Source organism: Ischnura elegans, chromosome 8 (genome assembly GCF_921293095.1).
Source record: "Ischnura elegans chromosome 8, ioIscEleg1.1, whole genome shotgun sequence".
NCBI classification, from domain to species: domain Eukaryota; kingdom Metazoa; phylum Arthropoda; class Insecta; order Odonata; family Coenagrionidae; genus Ischnura; species Ischnura elegans.
The window spans coordinates 50,968,174-50,993,471 of NC_060253.1; the positions used below are offsets into that span (position 1 = coordinate 50,968,174).

At 39.7% G+C, this 25,298-nt stretch overlaps 2 protein-coding genes across 2 annotated transcripts in view; both read left to right on the top strand.

Moving 5' to 3' along the window:
- Positions 1-14,682, top strand: part of LOC124164553 (pre-mRNA 3' end processing protein WDR33) — a 33,265-nt gene extending 18,583 nt beyond the window's left edge. Inside the window, exons 6-11 of the mRNA XM_046541924.1 lie at positions 2,676-2,909; positions 3,722-3,933; positions 6,748-6,872; positions 7,583-7,664; positions 11,658-11,852; positions 12,584-14,682. Of these exons, the coding sequence (XP_046397880.1) occupies positions 2,676-2,909; positions 3,722-3,933; positions 6,748-6,872; positions 7,583-7,664; positions 11,658-11,852; positions 12,584-14,190 (2,455 nt within the window). The 3' untranslated portion in view covers positions 14,191-14,682. The remainder of the gene's footprint in view (positions 1-2,675; positions 2,910-3,721; positions 3,934-6,747; positions 6,873-7,582; positions 7,665-11,657; positions 11,853-12,583) is intronic.
- An 805-nt stretch (positions 14,683-15,487) lies between these two features.
- LOC124164554 overlaps positions 15,488-25,298 on the top strand; it is a 44,449-nt gene continuing 34,638 nt past the window's right edge. Inside the window, exon 1 of the mRNA XM_046541926.1 lies at positions 15,488-15,772. Coding sequence (XP_046397882.1) covers positions 15,715-15,772 — 58 coding nt within the window. The 5' untranslated portion in view covers positions 15,488-15,714. The remainder of the gene's footprint in view (positions 15,773-25,298) is intronic.

The window sequence follows — 25,298 nt, forward strand, 5'->3', positions numbered from 1 at the left end:
AACTTCGTTAGAGCGCTTCATTTTTTTATCTGTAAACGGCTGGTGTCCTAACACCCTCTACCACATGCCTTTTAGGCAGCTTGCAGGGTATTATGTAGATGTAGATAGACTGATAGTCAGTGCCATTGGCTCACCAACCGTATTCAACATCTGGCCACAATTGGGACACCAGATTGTAAGTGAAAATGGAGAGGTGTATGTGTATTGGAGATATGATCCAGACCATTGAGACGAGAGTAAAGGAACAGTGTCACATCTGGCTATCCCAATCAATGAAGTTGGCAGTTTTGGTGCATTCCATTGACCTCAGCATTCTGTAAGACGGGATCAAAGAACAATGTTTTGCCATTTTAATGAATTCTGGGATAGAATCACTAAGGATGCCACAGATATATATCCTGTTAGCAACAAAGATGTAGGGCTAAACCTGAGAGAATCCCATTTAAAAATGATAACACCTGACTCCTATAATCACACCACCACCACCCATGATAGTGTATAAGCCTGTCACCTTAACACTTGGCATCAACCAGCCTGGAAAAGATGGATTTCCAGATGGAAAAGTATTCCATCAAAATGTCGGCAGAAACAGAGAGCCGAACTCTGCCATAATCCAGAGAAAAATTCATCTCATTAGTTCACTGGTAAAGCATCAAATCCTTAAATCGAAGCTTGTACTTGGTGGAAGGGCTCCATGTTATCAATAACACACTTTGTTACTTCCGAAATATATATATATTTTTTAATTTTTGACCGGTTACGGCTGTTACACCATTATCAAGTGGTGTGTATGGTGCATAACAATAACAACCTTGTTGGTGACAAGGTTGTTATCGACATAATCTTTCCCAACTCATCCCCCTTGTTACTCATCGCCCTCCAAAATCCCCCACCCCCACAACCTGAATGACAAACTTTGTTTTCCCCCCTTCGTCTCCAGGAATTACCAATCCCAGCTCTGAACCACCATTAAAAATCATAGTACAGCAGGCTCCCTTCATCCAGCTGCTGTTTATCCTTGTTGCAGATTATCCGTGCATGATTTTCACTCTTGCTCAATTTTTTCCGTGATCTTTTTACAAAAAAATAAAATCGAGTGCAAAATCATCGGAATTTATTCATTAATGCTAGGATACACCGGGCTCATTACTTCCATTAGAATCCCCTTCGTAAAACAGAAGCGATCACGTGCTAGCTGCATTCACGGGAGCACCGTGTTCCTGTTTTCCAAGCCTCGCAGTGCGCGACCGCACTCCGTGATCACTGATACATGTCCCGCAGCAGTTGCAACCCGGGCAACTTGTGCGAGATGCGACTACGTAGCGTGGTGCGTGATAGTGTAGTTTCCGATGTCGAGCAGTGGTTTTGAAGCATTCGTGCAAACCACTTTTCTGTCGCTGTGATCACACAGCCACCGATGTGTGGTTTTCGTAACCAGGTCTTACATGGAAGATTAATAATACGAGTGCAACCATGTTATCACTGCTAAAAGTATCGTGAACTGGCAAAGAAAGCTCTCACTGAGTCCGGGAAGCACTCTAAAATGACAGAATAACTGCATAAATAATAATAAATTGTTTGTTTGAGGCAAATTATGAACATTGCAAGACATTTAAGTTTGAAAGTTTGGGTATCCGTATTTTCCAATTACTCGTGCCGTCTCTCCCCGACTTTAGCCCGGATTATCGGGAGTGTGCTGTATGCATAAACCTGTCCTTACCTTATTTTTTAATATTTTTTGTATTTGATAATGGTGTTACAGCGGAAACCGGTCGAAAAATATTTTTAAATATATTGTGGAAGTAACAAAGTGTCTGTTATTGATAGCATCAAATCCTTTTTATACCTCCAGGAGCTTATCTTTATTCTCAACTTGAAGCTATCTAATGCTGCATGTGCATTTTATTCCTCTCATCCATATTTTAATCTGTCTCATAAATATTCATGTCTTTCTACCTTGAGGATCCTATTTTAAGGTATATTTTGGTACTCCTTGAAGCAATTAAAAAATGAAAAACTGGTCGAGTCTGTAGTGTTGGGACTGCTTTCATCTAGTGGCTTGTTGGAAAAAGAATCTTGATTTCTCTCTTGAATGGTTACTATGAGATCTCCCTTAAGGAAAACATTTCGAAGGTCAAATTTCGTGTTCTTAAGCAGTCACTGGGATTGCGTTCAGACTGGTGAAATTTATTATGATTTTCTTGTTGTTAAAAGGCTTTATTGCTGCTTTGTCAATGTTTAAGTCATCCATTAACTGCATCAGAAGCCACTATCTGGTTGTTAGCCTGACTAGACATTACTAAACGCATTTACTAGGAAGTAATTAGAACTTCCTGCATATTGATGCATCATAAAACTATCAGTGTGAGAAAAATCCACCTCAATCATCTGGAATTATTAACCTTGAGATGCTTGCATTTCTTACAATAATGGTGGTTTTCCTGGTGTTGTTGAAGAGCAGTGTTAAAAATTTGATGCACTGAATAGTAGAGGCCTTCACGTTGTAGAAATCCATCTTACTGATTTGTGAATGAAAAACTGGAAAACTGGTTGTAGAAACAGCAAAGTTTTTCATTCACAAATCAGTTAAAAATTTGACCGTACTAATCAGCTCAATCCATTGCAAAGGTACTGATCTTTGATGTACTAATGATTTATTTTGGAACTGTTTTCAGGCATGCTCACAAAAGCACTGTGATGGATGTGAAATGGAACAGCAATGGCAACTGGCTTGTGACTGCTTCCCGTGATCATTTGCTCAAACTTTTTGACTTAAGAAACCTCAGCACTGAAGTTCAAACATTCCGAGGCCACAAGAAGGAGGCGAGCAGTGTGGCGTGGCATCCATATCATGAAGGTTTATTCTGTAGTGGTGGATCAGATGGGGCTATCCTTTTCTGGCATGTCGGGTAAGGAGAAAAGACCTTCTAAATTGGTATTACCAAGCAATTTACCTTTAAAGCACGACTTCGTTTTGATTGGAAGTGTTATGAAAGTCTTGCAGAATTTGATGCTATGTATTTTAGTGGCAAAGATTAAATACAAGACAAAAGAATACTAAATCAACCTATTGTAATAATCATATTACTATTTTAACCCGGTGTGGTTCAATTCGTTAACTTAACACTTAATCCACTCATCTTTTTAGGAGGCTCATGAAAGTACAACGGATCTATATGTATTATAGAAAAACTTTTTTAAATGCAGTTTTTAATTAATTAACAATTTGAAATACTGGAAAAGGATTATATATGTACATATTCATTTTTATTGATTTTAAATAGAAATTAATAACGCATTGATTTATTTTAATTTAATGGGTTGGGTATGCATTAAGGGCTGTGGATGCATGTAAATGGTACCTTCCCAAAGTGATTTATGTTGCTAAAAGTTAAATGTTATAAACGCATTAATCATTCACCTTTAGCTTCAAGCAAAAAGTAAATCATTCTCATTTAAGCTTGTCTGAGACTTCTGTCTCTGCCCTCCTTTAATATGGGAAATACCTTTGAGATTTCAATTTCTTGGTCAATATACACATTGCAGCTGGCAATAATCACCCGATGCATTATCTACTAGTGAAGAAATGGGCAATTCTTTTTTTAACAGTTTTCTACTCTTTGAAATAACTGTAAACTTGCTGTTTCCTTTAGTGAGTTGGCTATGGCAATTCATCAACCTAAATATTTCCACTTATGACCTGTGAATGTTTTTTTTTCAGAGCTGATAAAGAGGTTGGAGGCATTGATGCTGCTCATGACAGTATTGTGTGGGCCCTGGCATGGCATCCCCTCGGTCACATTCTTTGCTCAGGCTCCAATGATCACACAAGTAAATTTTGGACCAGAAACCGCCCTGGTGACCAAATGAGAGATAAATATAACCTGAATACACTGCCGGCAGGATTGGCTGGATTTGATGATGCTGATATCGGTATGCATATGAATTTATTGAGTGCAGTCCATTCAAAATTTGGTGGCCCTTGCACGAAAGCCAATTTTGGGCATGCTGAAGAAGAACCGTCTCTCAGGGTTGTACGTTAAAATTCCCATTTTTGTTTCTGTCTTGATTCCATTTGAGGGCTATGCTTGGCTTAGGGCTGTATTCTCTGTTGACCCTGCATATGGGTCCCTTAGTAACAAGAGACCCCTACATGCGTTTCTCAGTCGACCCTACATATGTGGTGGGGGGGTGATTCTGTCATCAGGTTCTCTAAAATGATGTAGGGTATGACGTAGATGATGGCGCAGTGCCAATTTTCCACTCTGGTTGCGTAATGGGAACTAACCATGAAACTAAGAAAAGAAGTCCGATAATTTTTGGGTACATTGTCAGGGCAATGGCTCAAGGTAAATAAACATTCGGTGTCGTCCACCAGGTCGTGTCAGTACATTAATCATCGCCACAAATACTCTCATTTTGAGCCAACAGTAGAATCATATTGTCTTTAAATCCTTCAAAAGCTATCTGTACAAGATAGTGATAATTACAGGGCAAATATGATCATGGATGTGGGAACTTATACTGCATCATCAAGGTTTGTCATTTACTTTTCGTAGTTAATTTTACTATGTGGCAAATAGTGGCATGAAAATACGTTTTCTATGGTTTTAAGTAAATGATATTGGTTTCTCAAAAGCATACCAAGTGCCAAAAGGGTTGTTTCCTTCATCAAAGAAAACGAAACGCATTGATTGCGATTCATTACCCACCATTACTGTATTCATAATATACAAATTATTTCGTTTTAGAAATACCAGTTTAGACGAATGGCAATGGTCCATTTTTATCCTCATTTGAAAAGGGCCAGATTGGCGCCCATGCGATGCCACTCCACGTGACGTCACAGGGACCTAGTTTCTATAGGAGAAGATAGGAGTTATACATCGTCTGAGGTTACCAATGCATGCATGAGGCGCAGAGCTCAGGGAAACATGTCTTAATAATCACTTATTAAAACTGGCTAAGGTTGGAAAGTTTTCCTCGTTTGATAAGGTATTAATAATCCTTATTTAAGCCAAGCGCTACCAGCCAGCAGGGTACTCAGCTACCCGCAAGCAGCCTGCGTCGTATCAGCGCTAAGCTTCGCCTCAAGGTCACCTCACAGGGCGGCAGCGGGAACCAGAAATACGTCTCACGGAGAGATTTCCCGGCATTCATACTTACGCGTCGCATTTTCGCGCGCTTGAAAATTTTCACTTTTCATTTAATCGCGTAAAATAGATATCGTCATTTAAAAATCTAAAAGCGTGAAATAGGTACTCCAGGAGTAATAATCTTTCGATTGAGGCAATAAAAAAATAATAGGAAACCACCCTAATGTGAAAAATATTAATATACATCCGCAGAAACAAGGTGATGTATACCACTGTATTGTACCTGTAATACTTCAGCCAATTTTATTATTTATTTCATTTGATGGGTATAATGCGGTATTATTATTACCTTTACGCTGTGTTTCTGTACATTTTAAAATGGTTCCTGTGAGCTTGTCTCCTTTAATATCCAATATCATGTAGATTCTTTAATCGTAGTGATCAGCAGACCAAATTTGGCCGCCATGTTTTTGTAGGGTGTAGGGCTAGTTTGGGTACCATACATTAAGTAGGACCCGTTTAGTACCAAAAATGGCCATATGTAGGGCTTGATGTGGCATATGTAGGGCGAGATCGGTTTATGTAGGGGATGATGACGTATCCAGGGTCGGTTGGCCCTACAGGGTCGACTAAGAATACTGGCCTTAGTCTAAAGCACTTTGCTTCCCCTTGGCAGTTCCCCCACCAGAGTTTTTTCCCCCCTTCACTCACTGGAGTTCTGCACATTTCTGTCTGGAGTTCTGGGGGCCTCCCAAGTTTTGACTGGACTGTACATAATTATTTTAAGCACAGGCAAAGAGACTCCGTTTGGGTTCAACTGAGGTGAAATGGTCACTCATTAAGGCCCTTTGATATTGGGAGTGACCACCCCTGTGAATTTACTAGGGCCACGGTTGGATTCTTCACGAATAAAAGTGTTTCCATTGTTTTTCTATGCAAAAAAAAAACTAAGAGAATGATATTATCTCCAGGAAATTCAGACTTTTTTCTATCTCAAAGTTTTAACACTGAAGTCACGGGAAGCAAAATTTGATTTTGAGGTTGGACTCACGTTATATGGTCATAAGGCAAACATTGTAAAAATTGCTTTCACACTAAAAACATAATATTTCCTAAATTGTTTGTCGGATTTCATTAAATTCTTTCAATTGTAAGTGCTTAAATTTAGAAATCAAAAAGACAAATCATTAAGGAGAGTCTGTTCGTAACAAAAATTACAGAATGTATTTATTGGTTACAGTAGAAATTAAATTGCGTAAGTGTTCTTCTATATATGTCAGCTTTATAAGTGTTTTTTCATCCACTCTGGATCCCTTGATTATCATTGGCCAATTTAAAGGTGGGTGAGTACATATTCTCCCACTCACTAATGATTTGAATATTAGTAAGTATGATTTCAATTATATATTCCACTTTTCATCCTAGTTTTACTATATACGCCAGTAAATAGATGTACGTAAGCTTTGTATGTGGTGTTTCAACCTGTTTTTATGGCTAGAAAGCAAGTTCATAAGGATTTTCATGAATCAATAAGCGAGAAATTTTACCAAAAGATCATTATATTTTTGGTGCTTAAAATTACACAACTGTTTATCATAGGTGATTTTAAACTTCTTTAATGTGAAAATCTGTGTAAATGACTGTCTTTCAGATGAACCAGCCACCATTCCAGGAATGGGTCCTGATGATAAGGTTGACCTTCCATCAAAGACTGATGCACAGATTCCTGGGTTGGACTTTGAAAATGTTCAAGATCAGCAGAAACCTACGAAAAAGGTGTGCTTTTAGAGTATTGATTTTGCTCCTTTTTTGAAAGGAGATGATATGAACCTGTAAAGCCATCTGAAAATCAAGATTCTGATCAAGAACTCATAAGGGCCTATGGTTTCTTTGTATGAAAATCGAAAGTAACTGTGTTTGTGACGCAGAATAAGTTTGTAACTTTTTTGGCAATCTTTTGCAGAAATTTCCAACTTTTTATTATTATTTGGTATATCTCATGTAGCCTATATTTAGGTAATGCGCTCATTTGGATGAAAATTGGGGATGAGGTAATTGAAAAATTTTCAATGCATTTAATGCTAGGGAGAATGAATTAAAAAATTGGTGACTGTATAAGATCCACTCAACAGATTTTAAAATTTTTAAAGAGGATAAATACTTTTTTTCAGGAGTAATCAACTGGTATTAATTTTGAGAAATGACTAAAAAAGTGAGATGATAATGCTTATGTACCATGGGGAAAATACTCTTTTACTACAATCATTCCTGCTGATAGCAAATTCATATCAATTTTGTGAACTTTCAAATAATCATAAAATTTTCATGTTGGTCATGTCTTTCAAATGTGAATGGTTACTTTTATCATTGCATAGGCATAATTCCTTAGTTCTTCATTTCTTGTATCTTTGCTATGGTTTTAATGTTATTGAGTGCTAATCACGAGTGTCAATTGAAAAATTTAATGGCTGCATATTAAATTCCAGGTGCCGTATGCCAAGCCAATTCCAAAGAATTTCCAGGCTCAGTGGAATGAAACAAAGAAGCATAACCATGAAGATGGGCGAGGTAATCCCTCCTCCTTTGGTGGAATGTTTGTTTTTGGGTGTTTTAGCTTTAATCTTTTACTCATAAGACTTTTTTCATAATTGATTACCATAAATATCAGGGGTCTGGCCTGGTGGCTGATAAATCAGCTACTTGAGATTGTTAGGGTTACATAACAGCACTGCGTTTTTTGGGCGTAAATGGTTGGAGTTGACATGGCAAATTGATTGGGCTGTTGTTAGTTTTCAGAATATTTTGTGGCTGTGCATGCTAGGTACAGTAAACTCTTGATTTTATATAGCTGGATAATGTGATGAAAAAGTATAGGTCCCAATGAAAAGCCTTTGGTAAGCGCATGGCAAATTTGTAAATACGTAGTTTAAAAAGTACAAAATATATCGAAACAAATAAGCTCGACCTGGGTCTCTACCAGTAATATAACTTAACCATGTAGTATCTCTACTGTAGGTAACGGTCGGTAATATATTAACCAGGAAGTAGAAATACATGTTTTTACAAATAAATATAACTGGAAAAAGGCAAAACTACCAATAACGACATATTGGCAATTGCAGTTTGTTTTATTTGTGTATTTTTTAAAACTATATCTTGCATTGGTTGGTAAGACTGGAAGATGGAAATTACATGGAACGACTGGCGGCAGACTGAGGACAAATATGATAGAATGGGATCGTGCTCATAGAATTATCTTCCTCATGTACTACATTGATGCCTTTTGCTTCCGGGTCACGTGGAGCAAAAATTTTAGGGTATTTTAGAGTGTGCAAGTGGTTAATTATTCTTTTGGGGAACGGCTTTATTACCTAAGGCAGTGAATGAGGGATAGAGTGGAACACAAAATGAAGAGTAGAAACAAGCAATAGAAATAATTTCTCAATATCCAAAGCAAGATATCTGCAGGACATTTGTGACCAGATTAAATTTGTGATCCTATATTTCCTTTTTTTATAGTTTTGAAAATGATTTTTCTCAAAATGCTACGTCGCTGTGGAAGAGTTGTTTTAGTGTTTAATTTGGGCTCACGCCAAAAGAGGGTTAAGAGGTTTTCAAGCCTCATGTCCTTGTACAGGCTTAACTATGAGCTAGGTTTTCATCTCCCCGCATTTTGATGTGCTCACTTTAAAATCTGAATGCAAGTTTTTGGGTTCTATCTAGGTGCAGCAATTCACAATTTTGAAATCAATTTTAATGGCTGTTCAAGTAACATTTTAATTTGTTTGATTCAGTATACTTCACATTTCTTCTCTGTTTTACTGTACTAGTGTTGGCATATTGAAACCTACTCTGATATGGTATTGTTCTAGATCACACAATGGTGGAGTTGATGTTAGACATTAAACTCTGAAATGGGTTATCGTTTTTAAATTGGAGTATATTTATCCATATAATCACATGAGTTTGTTTTTAAGATTTTCCTATGAAGTCTTCGGTTCAAATGTTTTAGTAGATAAAGAAAAACAATTTCTTATCATTAATTAAGGGTGAAGTCATGACATGTGAAATGTTTAATGTATTTTGAACGTTTCATTAACAATCCTGAGGATTTACATCGGTCAATTTGAAGATGGTGCTCTAGAAACTTGTCATATATGTGAGAACTCCAAAAAAAAGCTTTTATTCAGAAAAAATTCATTACTCCGCTACTTTTCAATATTAAGGGCTATAATTTTAGGATTGTATCCACAAGATATACTATTACAGTAAAACCTCTATGTAGTGAACCTCTTTACATCATTAACCTCCATACATCATACCATCCCTACGGTCCCGTCAGATTTACATGTAAATTTATAGGCAAACCTCTTTGTAGTGAACCTCTTTATATCGTAAAACCTCCACTTATCATACCAAGGAGATACCCCCGAGACGGCCTAACTACCTCTTCAAAATCAAACCGAGACACCATTAATGCAGCCACGATTATGTACATGGAATGGCATTTTCAGTGATAAATGTTTCACCCTTATTATTTTTTTTCTTATATACCTTTAATATGCTGTAATTTTCACGTTAATCATTAGTTGTGGCCATTTTGTTCCATATGAGAGCATACCTAACAGTAAATAAGAACAAAGCTATCTAACTATCCTAATCATTTTAAATGACTGTTGAATTAAGAGAGATCTCATAATTTTCTCTCAAATTGTAGTAAAAATCATGTGATAGCACACGCTTTCTGTAATTATTATGTACATATATAGGTAATAAATACAGTGGAACCTGTTTAGTACGTTTCTGAAGGGACCACAAAAAATGAACGTACTAACCAGGAAAACGTGCTAACGAGGAAAGTAAAAAATAGCAGTCGGGGTAATTGCAATCTGTGGAAAAGTCGTCACAATTACAATTACTATCGGTAGTTCTCGTAGGATCGCCTTCCTGAACTCTTTTCACCTTTAAAATAAAGAAAATGGGCGCTACATTGAAAAACAATACCTTGTGAATAAAAAATCACAATGTTTCATAGATTTCCCGAAGACAATTACATGAAAACGGCGTCTTTCTCCCGTGATTTATCCCATATTTATTTATAGAAAGAGGACAAGTATAGCTAAGTCATTTCTTTTTTGTCACAGCATACTCGGAGAATATAAAAACAACCCTGAGTATGTCAACGGGTTGTTTTTAAACATCATAAAAATTGGACAAAATTAGATTAACCTTAAATTACGGCAACAGCCGTACACATTCGCGCTTCTGGAATAAAGCCATATCGATTGCTATAGCGATCGATATATCGAATAATAACACGCAAGATTATTAGATTACGAGGTAATTACAAGAAGATTTTATATTATACAATCGAAATTTACTTTAAAATTTGTTTAATGTCGTCTGCTTTCGTGCCGAGATCAAGTATTTTTAAGCTAAGCTTCGCGTGGAGATCCAGAGCATCGTCTGCTCCCGCAGCAGTAGTCAAATACGCACGTACTACGTAGCAATGACGTCGTGCAGTACTGCTTTAGCTAAAGTGGGAATTGGATAAGACTCATTTCTTCATCATGATAACTCATGCAATAGCAACAATTGCCCACTCGTGAAATTTGTGCGCAGTGGGCACTGCAGAGGCAATAGAAGGTGAGGAGCTCGGGGTGGGGAAAATTGCGGCTTCTCATTGGCTGCAGTCAGACATTCCTGATAAATGGCCATATTTTATTATTCATCGCCTCATAACAATTGAGAAATGCATTTGGATAAATCACGGTCGAAGAAAGATATGTGGAATGAATGCAAGAATTTTAATGGCTAGTAATAATAAATTAAATCATGAATTCGGAGCTTTACGACCCTTAAGAAGATACTGGAGAACGAATTGCGGGTTGCGTCACGGCTAGCAATTGAGCGTACTAACCAGGAAAGCGCAATTTTTTCAAACGTACTAACCAAATACTTTTACCTGTATTTTGTTCCGATAGTACCGGGACCGAGAGAAATCGTCGTACTAAGGAGGAAAACGTACTAAGGAGGAACGTACTAACCAAGTTCCACTGTATATGTTCACTAATCCATGCATGTTTGTTTAAACACATACATATAATGGTTTTATAGACAGTAGTGCCTTTCGTTTCTGAATGATATGAAAAAATGGTGCCTATCACTGAAACCTCTCTATAGTGAACCTCCATACATCAAAATGCCCAAATTTTGGTCCCCACCGTTACGATATAAAGAGGTTTTACTGTACCATGCAAAAATAACAATATCCGCTGATCTTGCAAAATGTGTATTTATTTGGCAAAATGACTGTCTGGAAAAGTGGAGAAAATAACACATCATAAAATTTGTTTTTCTTTTGTGCTTTTAGTGGCTTAGTCTAAATTGCTCATAAGAGCAGCATTTAAAAAACATTTCTGGTGCTAAATATGCGAACATCATCAGTGAACAGTTCATCAAAATGAAGTTTAACCCACCTCTAGATTGCACCTCTGTGAAAATTTTTTTATTGGCACCCATGAGTCTTGACCATTAATTTGTTTTTTCATCCATTCTCAGGTGATGATGACAGTGATGATGAAGATTCATCTCGTTCACGGTCAAGGGGCTGGGATTCTGCAAACAAGGATAATTATCCATATCTTGACTCGGTTGTCATGGTAGATGGTAATGAGCAACCTCAGATCAAAGTGCCTTTAACAGATCTTCAACCTACAGCTCTCATTATGTATGGGAAACTGGTTCCTGTAGAACGTAAGTATTGTGGGCATGACTCTTTCTTGTACCATATGCTTTTTGGTAAGTAAGGTGTCTGCCCGTTTCTTCATTTTTTGGTTTGTGTAAGTAGTCCCTAATGATGTGTTTTTATGGACTTAAACCTTTATCCTTGATTTCAATTAAAATACTAAGCTGCTTATGTTTGACTGAGCACTACTGTCTGTTGGTGAATAGCTTTAAAATCAAATGGTATTTATGATATACATACAGTTATACTATCAGAGTTAATTCTTCATTCATGTCTACCTTTGCTATTCACATTTTTATGAATATGAAGTAGAGGAAAGTAATGCTGCATGAATAGCAAAATTCAGCCATTAAAATCACCATTTATCATATTTTAGGTTGTTTGGGTAGTTTTTTCTAAGCATTTAAGCCTTAAGAAAACTCACAAAAGTAGTCAATTTCTAGAAATTGCTGTTTTATTGAACACAATCCATAGCTCAGTAACTTTTTTGTTAGATTATGGATATAGGGGGACAACTAAATCAGGAAATGTTTTCTAAATCTATTTGCATTAGGTGATATTCATGGGAATTTTTTTTAGCAATTTATTATTTTACGTGGTGAGAATTTATAAGAGCGGAGATGTAGGTCCATCAGTCTTATCTCTACGTTTATTGTTTTGCATCAAAGTTATCTTTTTGCTAAGGTTTAGACAGATTTAATGGACCTTGTGCCTGAGAATTTTTTTTTCTATTTTATAGCTGGCTCTACTCTGGCCACGGCAATCGCTGGAGGAGCCGATGAGCTGAAGAGGATAATAGATTCAGGTGAAGTGGAGGAACTCCGCGAGGTCATCAGCCAACGTGACGACAACTATGAGGAGGAGGAGAATGACCTGAACAGTGCCCCTGATGTCGCCTCCAACTCAGAGCAGATGTCAGCTCCGCCACCACAGCGCCACTCAAGGTTTAATGATGGGCCACCAGGAACTCCGAACAATGATGAGAACATGTGGTACAGGGATAGCAACGGGGGTGGAGGAGCAGGAGATATGGGAGGAAACTTCCGGCAGTTTGATTCCCGTGGGCCCGGTGGGCGAGGGGGAAGTGGTGGTGGTGGTAGTGGAGGAGGAGGTGTTGGTGTTGGCGGTGGTGGTGGCCCTGGTGTCGGCCGTGGAATGCACCCGTTCATGGGGGGAGATAGGGACATGAGGATAGGGCCTCCGATGAGGATGGATGGGTCTATGGACTCGAGAGGCCCCAGCAGTGGATTCTCTGGCCACAGGATGGGAGGTCCTCCCCCGCAGATGGACAACTCCAGTGCTAGAGTACCGCCTAATGCCGGGGAAGCCCAGTGGCCCGGAGTCACAGGCTCGGGTGACATGGATTTGAGGATGGACATGTCGAACATGCAGAACATGGGGATGCCTCATCACATGGGTAGGGGTGGTGGCATGGTGGGCGCTATGCCCAGTGGTGTTCCCGGCACGGGCAGTGGCCCACCCCCTCACCAGCGTTTCGAGCAGGACCAAGACTTCCGGCAGATGGGGGGACCCCCGCCGAGGGGTAGGGGCATGCGAGGCACGCCCCCACCCTTCGGTCGCGGCATGGCCCGGGGGGGTATCCCCTCAGCTCCACCTGGGAGGGACGTTGACCACCGCATGCCAGGTGGTGGTGGAGGCGGCATTGGCAGTGGTGGTGCAGCTGGAATGGGCAGTGGTTATGAGGAATTCGAAGCACAGCAAGGTCCTGGCATGGGCCGGGGTGGGTACCAGCAGGGTTCGTCTCACGGTGGAGGCAACATGAACCCCCGTGGTGGTGTTGGCGGTGGCGGCATGAACTCTAGAGGCTACAACATGAGCCCTGATAGGGGAATGCGGGGTGGCCCGTCGAGACGTGGGATGGGCCGTGGGGGTATGGATGGACAGGACGAATGGGGGGGTGGTGGCCAAGGCGGACCAGGAGGCGGCATGGGTGGACCTCCTTCGGGTCCCCCACCGCATAAACGGAGATGGACGGAAAATGAGGAGGGCAGCGGGCAGATGATGGATGGAAGGGGTGGTGGTCGTGGCAATTTTCGGCACGGCCCGAGCAATGATGGTGGTGGAAATTGGGATGGAAATGGACCTGGAGATTACCAGGGTGGGGATAACAGTGAACAAGGAGTCGCAGGTGACAAGCCTTATTACAGTGGGGCTGGAGCTCAACAGTTCCAGGATAATTTTTCGAAAGGGGGTTACCAGAGGGGAGGTGGATTTCGAGGTAGAGGTGGAGGTGGTGGTATGTCTCGTGGAGGTGGTCGAGGCATGTTTCCCCGCGGTGGTCGATCCTCTAGAGGTCCGCCTCGGGGCAGGGGTGGTAACTATTGAATCAATCAACTCGAATTTCCTCCCATTTCTTGTTGGGCTGCTGGCAGTTCATAATCCTCTACAGACTTGAGACTCAGTCGGCACGCTGAGGAGCTAGAGGAATAAATTATTGCCTCTTTTTTTTCGAAAGTTTCAGGGAAATTGAATTCCATGTGCATTTGAAGTTTTATGAGCAAATATCGGTGGTGACCTTTGGTTATGCTGCTACTGTAGGAGTGTGTAAAATATTAGCCATCAGCCTTCGTTGTAAGGCATTGCTGTTGATTTGTTTTATTATGTGGCTCAAAGGAAAACTCTGGTGTGTACATTTTTTTACATACAAAACTGCAAAATGCTTATTTATAGAGAGAAGAAACTGTTCTAATGTTGAGGTGGAGAAAACTTTACCCTGAAGACATAATACCTTGTTTTGTTCTGCAGACTATTTGAAATTAATTATTGATGATGGCATTGGGTAGGGGCATGAAATAAAAAGAAACATCACCCATCACAGATTCACCTTTCCAGCTTTGACTCCTCTTCACCCGATCTTCATGTAAAATTACTGGGATACACTTTCTCTCACCTTTAGTCAAGTGTGTACCTACTAAGGCATGTATTATGCTTTTGTCATGCTTCCCCTATGGAAAGCGTGGTGAGATGTTGGTATGGTAAGTATTTAGGGATGGTGGGCAACATCAAAAAAGGAGATTAAGGCAACTTTTACAACTAACTATTTGCAATAAAAATGTCATCCCGTTTTCCCGTTACCTATTAAGATTAAGTGTCATTCTTTGTATTATTATAAAAGCCAAAGTAATGTTTGAGTATTCAGAAGTCTTCATGCGAATATAAGATATCCTCAAGAGCTTTCTTGTGAGGACATATTTATCACATTGGTCTAAGGTTTAGAATGTCCTCTCGTTCGCCATTACGCAGAATTAATGTAGAGAAAAAGATTTCCATCGTCGAGTACAATCCTACATCGGCAACGATAACAAATTGCAACGTGAGGGCACAAAGAGTTATTTGATTCTTGGAAAGTAACGATTCCATCATAGATTTGTAGATAAGCTAACTATGCAGAAGCGGCATGGCATTATGTACTCTTACAACTCTCTCAAAGTACTTCCCATCTTCATGCACGACATTTTTTCATTACGCCTTCGCGCGGACTCTGAATCGGCTCGCGCGCGAGTTCAGTGACCGTCCTTCCGTTAGTTGAAATCACCGCCGCAGGTCCTATCGGAGGCGCTTCTGAAGAAGATTCCTCCCTCCCACTGGCGCTGTTCCCCTTCCACGCTCTACGAATTCTTGAACAAAAGCGTTAAGGTCTCCAGTCACCATTCATGGCCTTCCGTCTACCTGGACGGAGGTGCATATCTCGTCCCTCGCCAGAACATCTCTCCAAGATCAAGAACGACTGAGGCGGGACATACATGAAGAAGCTTCAGTGTTCTTCGCCAACGCTTTGAAAAATCAAGAAAGCTCTCTTAAAAATCGTGACAAACTGCTGGTGAAAGTGTTGGGAAGAAGATTTTGAAGATGGCCATTCACGTACATATCTTACAGATTATTCTCTTGGCTTCTTCGGCTGTTGCAGGTAAGTTAAATGTGAAATAGTACTTTGAATTATCTTAAGTTTTTGATTGGAATTTTGGATGAAAAAATTATTCGAGCTGTATATCAGAGAATACCGTTTAGAGTTGAAATTGTTTTACCGCTCAATTGTAGCTGGCATAGGATTAATTAATCATGATGTAATGGTAAAACTTTGGATCCATATATTGATTGAAAGAAGTTTACGCATTTTAAATGTGTCTTCATAATTATGCGGGTATTTAATTTTTTGTCCATGTGATGTAAGAAATTTTAAGTCTGCGATAGAGTTTCGTTTTGTTATTTTTTCTTGCCTCCACGTCTGCACAAGTATAAAACGTCGTCCTCGCAATTTTGGGATTGGTCGACGTAAGTTTTTGAGATTACTACGGAAGAACTAGCGACGACTAAGGAAATACGCACGATTTCTTCGTGTCAATAAAAAAGTATTTTCCATTCTTAATCTTAGTTCTCACCACCTGCACCGGCCGAATGGCTTTATAATTTAGCCTGTTAACTTGAAAGAGGCATAATTAACCCTGTCAACTCAGTGTATTTAATCCCAATTTTAATGCTTTAAGTAGTTTTTTGTACTTCTCATGGATGCTTTTCGGAAACATGGAAGTGGGCCGCTGTCATTCCTTACTCGAATGACCCACTTCCGTCTCATCCTAAGTTTGCAGGCTTCACCCAACACTTCTTTTACCGTGGGAATCAGCGGGAGCTCTATAGCTTATTCTGTTAGAATTAATCGAGATTTCTTAATTCAATGTTTGGTTTAATTTTCTTTAAGTGTGATTCAAGGTTTAATCATCTGTAAGTGTGAGCATGATTAATCATACAAATAACGTCCAAAGATCAGCCGTTTCTTAAGCCTTGACTAATTTTTTTCCTGAAATAATTTTTTTACATCGGTGGTACGTCGTATTTTAATGTCAGCATATTCTGAGAATTCTAAAATCATCCAATTGGATGATTTAAAAATTCTCTTCAAAGGTCATTAAGGTATGGAATACCCGCTAGAGTATGCGGGTGGTGCGGAGGCCCTCCCCCGGAAATTTTTTAAAATAAATGGTTCAAAATAGTGAGTTTTACGGCTTTCGGAGGATTTTTATTAATAATTGCACTATTCTGTAAGTAATATTAATCCAGTTAAGTAAAATGGATTAAAATTTCTCTGAGCTCTGTGGGGTGGGGTTTATCCCCCAAAACCCCCCTCGCTGCGCTACTGTACGTTTTTGTATAAGTTTTGTATTTTTTTATACGTTTAGAATGTACGTGCGTTCCTTTCAGTGTCTGCGCGAATTTTGCCTACCTAATCGGTTAAATGTCATGGCCATCATTAGGTGATATCATGTTCCTTAAAATCTTTTTCCCTTCAAAGACAGAACAAACGAATAACTAGTGGGAAGAGGGAATTTAATCACTTGTACTCTTGATCCACCAAAAGTGGTGATACTTTTTAGGAGGAGATTTGCTTTCTTAATTTCTCTTTTCAGCTACCAAAATTTCAAAACGTAAGTCAACGTACATTCGTACCCGTCCAAGATGTGTTCTTTACAATACGTTATTTTAATCTTGTGTTCATATTTAAATAATTTAGTGTCACCTAATTACGTTGCCTTGAGAAGTTTTTCATTGTATATCATCTCGAGCTTAAGGTTTTTGTGGCGAAACAAAAGAGGAGTATTTTAAATTCCCAAAATTCACCTTCCGTGTTCCTCTTGTTGGGCAAAATGAAAAATACACAACCTTAGCATCATTACACATCGCTCGCGGATGGATGTTATCGTAACAGTCTTTGCCTTGACGATGCTGAACAATGTATTCACTCATTCGCAGCCAATTCGACGATTGTTTCTTCACCTGGATATATCTCCTCACGTGATCGGCTCATCTCTTGAGATGCCGTTTTCCAAGTTAAGACTTCCCTGCTCCCTTGCGTGGTCCAAGGTCGCACACCCAGAGCCGGCGGGCTCTATCTGGTCTCCTCATCGCATCTTCGATGTCTTTCAAATTCACTTTTCATTCGTCCGTTCGAAGTACCGCTATGCGCGGACGACCGTAAGCTCAGCACCCCGCGTGTTCTTCGAGTTTTGGCTTCAATCCACCGTAGTCTTGGATTCAGTTTCTGAGGGGTGCCCACTCGGGGTTTCATGGGTCCAGGGGCGCAGCTAGGAATTAAGGCTAGGGGGGGTTTTAGGCGCAACTAATACTTACGGGTGTGGGGTATTGTATACCTACCAGGGTAAAAAGGAGTTGCGGGGGTCCTCCTCCAGAAAAATTGAAGAATAATAGTTCAAAATGGCGATTTTTACGGCTTTCTGAGGGATATTTGATAAATCCTAACACTATTCTATAATTAATACTGATCCAAATAAGTAAAATGGATTAAACTTAAAACTTTCTCTGAGCTCTGGGGGGGGGGGTTATCCCCCACAAATCTCGCTGCGCCATTGCATGGGTCTGAGTTAGCCGTTTAAATTGTTATTTTTAAAGTATTCTATGGATTAAGGTAGGTTTGCACGGAGTATTTAAGAAGTATTCTGGCAGTCTCGCCTCCCTTCACGGACCTGCCTCTTCACTTCATAATAAGACCTACCATAAGACCTTCCCTTTCATTAGTGGCGGATTTGGGGGGGATTAAAGGTATGGCCCCCCAAATTTTATAAAAAATTTCCATATTTATAATTTTAATATTTTTTGTATCCTTAAACGTCTTAATTTGTTCAATTTATTCCGTAGTCTTTTATCCCCTCTCTCCACGAGGGGGTATATTCCATACTCCCCAGACCCAGGTCATGACCCCCCCAGATTTGATGCTGATTCCGCCCCTTCCTTTCATTCCATCTAAATCTCCTTTCTTTTCCTTCCTCTCCCTATTTTATCCTAAATTCTGCCCTCTAACACAGTTTCCGTTGTAATTCTGCTGAGAAAATATTTTTTAGAAGGGTTGTCAAAATAAAATAAATAAAACTGTTTATTCAGTTAAAATATTAGTAATTAATCCTAATCAGTTTTTGACAGTGTGAAGACATCTAGGGTTGCGCGTTACGAGTCCCGCCTAAGCATGATTTTCACCTTAAGCCCTAATCACACGATCATTTTTTCCATTCCTTTGGAGGGACATCTACAGCCGTGGCGGAAAAATGACCCTTTCTCGCGATCATTTTCTGCAATGGCTTAAAAAATTAGACAAGATTTTCAATACGATTATCATTACGTTAGTTTTATATTGTGTATTAAGGAATAATAAAGAATAAAGATATTTATTCCATATGAGCCTTAATCATTTAATTTAATATTAAAAAGTTTCATATAAAAATAAAGAGAATATTTTCTACAGAAATTGTTGTACATATCTTGTTTTTAATCTCAAATATGGGATGATCTGTCAGACCATTCCCCCAGAAAAAAATCTTGGATCCGCCACTCCTGGCTCCGTCCTTCAGCCAATCAGAACGTAAGACCACTAACGGCGATTGTAACGCCACTCTTTGCTTTAATTTGTTTATCAGTTGTGAATACGGAAATTGACGGAATTAGCGATGGAAAAAGGGACGGTATAACTAGCCGTGTGATTCAGAAAATGATGAGTCGAGCGATCACTCTTTTGGTCCCTGAAAAGCTATCATTGGAGCTATCACTCTGAGTGAAGGAAAAAATGATCGTCTGATTCAGGCTTTCGGGCCCTTGGTGGTACGCTAAGTCCCTTCGTTTCTAGGAAAACTCGATGATAGGCTGCGCCTGTTGGAAGACGCAGAGAGGAGTGCCAGCAGCTATTATTATGTTAAAAAATAAATTTAATGATTAAAAAGATAGCTTATTTATTGCATTGTATTTACATATAAAGCTGGTTTTTGAGGAAGGGGTGTTGACTCGCGCGTAATTTTCTATTCGATTACGTTTTTTTTAGGGATTCAGGGGGTTGAACCATCTAATAATTTTCGAAAGGGTCGTAAAAATTTAGGAGGGTGGCCACCGTAATGTTTCGCGTTCAGCTTTGTTCAGAGAAGGGTTGGGATGGATCGGCTGTAAGGGTGAATATATTAGCCTACCATGAACGGGTCACTTGTAACTCTTTTCCGGAATGAAAAGGCTACGAAATCATAGAAAGAAATCTCTTAATTCTCTCTCTGAGAATATGATGATGAACAGAGAAAATAACTTTCTCATTGGATCCTCAAGCGTGCATTGCAATTTAAGGAATACAAATATACCATACGAGCATACACATGTAAATTCGAATGCGTACTCTCCAGGCATAACACAAGAGGGAACTAGGTTCTAATCCAGGCCATTACAGAACATGAGGACAAAGTGAAGTTCTCGAAGGCTACTGAATACGATCAGGAAAACCTGCGAAACTAATGAATTAGCCTGTTCCTCTACAATGCTCCCTGATATTCCACTAACATTCTGTAATTGGTCGTTTCGAAAGCATTTTCCTCCCCTGCTTATCGCTTGACCGTGGCATTGCAGTAAGGGCTTTTAGTGGGATCTGTTGAATGCATTGTTTTTACGTCGTTTATGCCTGAAAACCTCCCTGATTGTAAGTGGTGGCCCCGTAGAACAATGGCGTTTGTTCAGAGGAGCGTACTATTCCATCATGGTCCTTGCAGTAGAAATGAATGTATTTATACATTTATTCGTGGTAAATCATTTGAAAGACATTGAAGGAGGCCAAACAAGGCTCAAAAAAGTAATTAACTTGTAGAGGTCATTTTACCTAATCAATATTTAAGTTTCGTTTCACCCATGTTTAAATCAGAGGCATGTTTCAGAACTGCGTAAAACTATTAGAGGTATTTCTTTACTGTCTATTTTCCCTCAAAAAATATAGGTATTCACTTGTTTGTAAAATCTAATAATAATTTGGATTGGTATTACTTCTGTACTCATTATATTTGTGCCACAGGTCTGGAAGCTAATGCCCCTTGAGTGGATATAGCGCCTCGTGAAATTGAGGGCGATGGTCTTCACTGTGGATCTTTTGACTCATCTTTTCTGTTAATTAGTGTTCGGGCAAATTAGTGGAACTTGTGCGAGTTAATCAGTTCACCATGATCATACACTTTCATTGTGGAGTCTCTAAGATGGTCCCAATTTTTAGCCGACTGATTTTCATCACTGCGCGGAAAATCCTAAGTCGTAGAAGCTTCCGGTCGGAGAGGAATTTTTGGGATGCCATCGGGATAAGTTTGGAGGTGTGGAAGACACGAACAGGGTTCTCAGAAGACAGCATCTCTGAGAAAATTTTCAAGGTGAATAGGCATTTTAAAGCGAACTTAATTTTCAGCTACCTGGTAGATTGAACCTAAGGCAGAATAGATTCTTTCACTGCCTAATCCTTGATTGTCCTGCCGACAGAGTTGCCATTAAAACAGCTTGAATCGCTCAGCTACGGTGCAATCTTCTTCGACGACCTTTTTATGTGTAATGAATAAACTTCTCTAGGGTTTGAGCGCGGGTAAGAAAAATTAAGGCTGCCAAATTTTAATTCAATTTAAATTTAATTAATATCTAGTAAAATTTAAATTTTATAAATTCAAATTTTGCTAAATATTTTAATTTTTAAATCAAACACATTTCATTTATATTTAACAATCTATTTATGTTAAGTATAAACTGCCATTTTTTTTTACCCGCGCCAAAACCACAAAGAAGTTTATTCATTGTATTCGCTGGAAAAGTGTTAAATCTTTTATGGTTATTACTCATGTTCCCTTTTTTCTGTTTTATCACAATTTAATTTTTCAACACTTTCTAACGCAATTTTTCACGTTATAAAAATCTAAAAATATCGCGAAGAGTTATACCAATTTTGAGTTCCTATGTCATCATTGTTCTATGCTGATGAGATCATGCTAGACCTCATTCATGCCATAAATACGTAGGCCTAATTTTTCTCGCTTTGGAACTCATTTGGTAGCAATTGATATGTTGCGCTCGAGCGGTGTAGTGAAACTTTTGAGTAATGCTAATCCCCGTGAACGCTAAAGAAATCGTTTAGCTCTGAAAATCTTGGTTCTCATGTGTGGAAACGCAGAAAAGCGTGACCCTAAGGACGTGAGTCTGTGTTTCTTATTAGTGTCAGTGTTCGGATAGGATCGTTCTAGTAGGATCTCTCCTAGGTTTAGGGTCAAGGGCCAATTCTCTTCATTATCTTTTGTATTAGTCTTTCTTTGAGGGCATATTTCCCGTTTTCATCGCAGTGAAAGTGCCGAATACGATGGCTGAATTTCACAGTTGACCTCTCGTTGAAACTGACGCAACAGCGCGCTCAGTATTCTAGGCAAAGATGTGGGAAACTATGTGGATTCTTTTAATATTAATAAATCTATTCTGAATATGCGAATCCTTCAATAGGGTAGTTTCCTTCATCAAAGAAAATAAAATGCATTGATTGCGATTCGTTGCCCACCATTAGGGTTTTCATAATATACAAATTATTTGGTTTTATAAATCACAGTTTGGACGAATGGCAATGGTCAATTTTAACTGCATTTGAAAAGGGCCAGATTGGCGCCCATGCGATGCCACTCCACGTGACGTCACAGGGACCTAGTTTCTATACAAGTAGATAGGAGTTTTACATCGTCTGAGATTACTAATGCATGCATGAGGCACAGACTTCAGGGAAACAACTCTTAATAATCACATATTAAAACTGCCAATAGTCGGAAAGTTCCCTTCGTTTGATAGAGGAATAATAATCCTTATTTAAGGAAAGCGCTACCTGCTAGCAGGATACTCAGCTACCTGCTAGCAGCCTGCGTCTATCAGCGCTCAAAGCCTCGCCCCAAGGTCACCTCACACGCCGACGGCTGGAACCAGAAATACGTCACACGGACTTTTCCCATCATTCCTACTTAGCCGTCGCATTTTCGCGCGCTTGAAATTTTTTACTTTTCGTTTAATTGCGAAAAATAGATATCGTCATTCGAAAATCTGAGAGCGTGTAATGCACACTCCAGGAGTAATAATATTTCGATTTAGGCAATAAAAAATAATAGGAAACCACCCTATTGATTCTACTAGCTCTCGCGATCCTATGTCCTTTTTAAGTAACGATTTCTTCATCGGTACGGGTCCACTTGGCAGAAATTTGGAATGGAGAATATTTGTATATCTACGACACTACCAAAGCTTTTAGTCGAATTTTTTAACTGTTGACGGATATTACTCTGTTTAAAATATCTAATAATGATATAATGTTGAGTGGGTGTCGGTAGCTCCTATGGTATGGAGAGAAACTGATTTGTTACAAACCTTGGCTTAATGGGCATTTGCAATTTTGGGATTGCTTCATTTCTTTCTATGGATCATTCTCTGCAAATAATGTTTATCTGATTTACGAATGCTCTTCTTCCTGGCAAATTAGAGAAATTTTTGATCAATCATTAACGCGTCGAACACGTATGAGTTCCTTTAAAAACACAGGCCAAGGAATTGTCTGAGGGTGTGCAAAAATCATATGCAGCTAACAAAAATACATCTTGATTAGATGCATTATGATTTAGTAGTAAAAAAGAGTAGAGATTATTTATGTTAAAGAAGAAAGTCCTGGATTTTCCGCAAGATATTATTTATTGAAAATTAAAATTTTTATTTGTGAATTGAAATTGGAGACGAACGAAAGAAATTTTAATAAGTACCGTCGTGCATCCTTTTGGCATTCAGAGGCCGTCACCATTCAACAATATCGGGGTGCATTTCGAAGGGGGTTGGGTCAATTATGAGAGGGTTGCACTCCAAATGCTATCTCCCTAACATTTCGGTGAAGATTTAAACCTTCTGTTTCCCTCAACCTTCTCTACTGCTCGCTAAGTCATGAGGAATTTCCTTTCAGCTTCTCGATACAGTTCCTCCCAGACCCCTCTCGTTTGATAGTATTACAAACTCTTTTGGTGCGATCAAAATTGGTAAACTTCATCCGTCCTTGCCATGGGCGGAGTTTAGATTTTTATGTTGGGAGAGGGGGGGGGGCTGTAATCCTGCTGGGACTATGGAATACCCCTCCGTGAAACTGGGGGCTTCCCCGGAGTCCTCCCCTGAAAAATTAGTTTAAACTAGACTCTGAAAACAGAATTTTAAGTACTATCTGAGACTCAAATGTTCTTGTATTTATTCAGGTTTCGTACTATTTTCGGTCAAATTACCATGTCATTTGCCGGCTCCCCCTTAACCCCCAAAAAACTCCGCCCATGATCCCTGCGTTGAGTGATGGTGATTTGGATCGGGTTGGTGTGGTAGCTAGAGTGCTGGCTTCCCACCCCGGGGGCTCGGGTTTAAATTCCGGCGGTGGCAGACAATTTTGAGAAACTGCCCAATCACTGCTTGAATGTTGGGTGGACGACATTTCAAGCGCAACACTCCGTCCGTTGGATGGGACGTTAAGCAGTTATCCCCTTGGCGCCTTCTGTTAACAGCAGGCTAATGCCGACGCCGGGTTTCACTCCACCCTTCCCTTTACACCACTGATTGGCAGATTCTGCGCTGATTTCCATCATCGTTAAAAATTTGATATTGCACAGATCTAAAGAATATAGACAGTGAAGATTTCTTGGGTTTCACACTGGGTAAGATCTTCCATATCTCCATCCTACGTTTCAATGTCCAGCTCACCCATCGAATGTGGGAAGGAGATATGGAAGACCTTACCCAGTTTGAAACCCGAGAAATCTTCCATACCCTTCCCTCATCGCGTAAATGACCTCAGCCGTCGGTCACCTCCTCCAAATATCATACCATACCGTAATGGTTACGTACCCTGTCAGTCACTCCTATCAGGGGCGCAGCTAGGAATAAAGGCTGGGGGGGGGGGTTTAGGTGACATCTAATACCGGGGTGTGTAGGGTATATTATAGCCACCAGGATAAGCGGTAGGTGCGAGATTAATAAATTGCGGAATTTTAAGATATGGTTCAAAACGGTGAGTTTTACGGCTTTCTGAGGGATACTTTATTAATCCTCGCACTATTGTATTAGTAATATCAATCCAATTAAGTAAAATGGATTAAACGTAAAAATTTCTCTGAGCTCTGGGGGGGGGTTTATCCCCCTCTCGCTGCGCCACTGGTCAGTATCGCATTTTAAAAACGATTTTTCGAGCGACCTTGGTAGATATCACCAGTTGAGAGTGGATGAGTGCGCGGTGTATGTATTGGGGGAAGGAAAAAGACTTCAACGCCCGATTATACGGCTCCACCCAGACCTTCATTTATTCCTGTTCTTATTTCTTTGAGGTGTGCTTTTAGCTCTCCCGTCCGGACGTCGCGACCATGGTCGCGACACTCGGTCGCCTCTGAGTCGTCCACCTCTGGTTCACTCAACTCGGGACCCCACTGCACGGTCGGTGGACGGACATCTTACTTATCCGAATTGGATTTTTTTTCAACGATTTCCACCGTCGAAGATATCATGGTGCGGTCTGCTTCGAAATGATATCCATTGATTCGGAACGCTGCGGTTTTGAACCTTACATTGTTGGAACATTACTGAAATTCCTCTGTATGGCATGAAAAGTG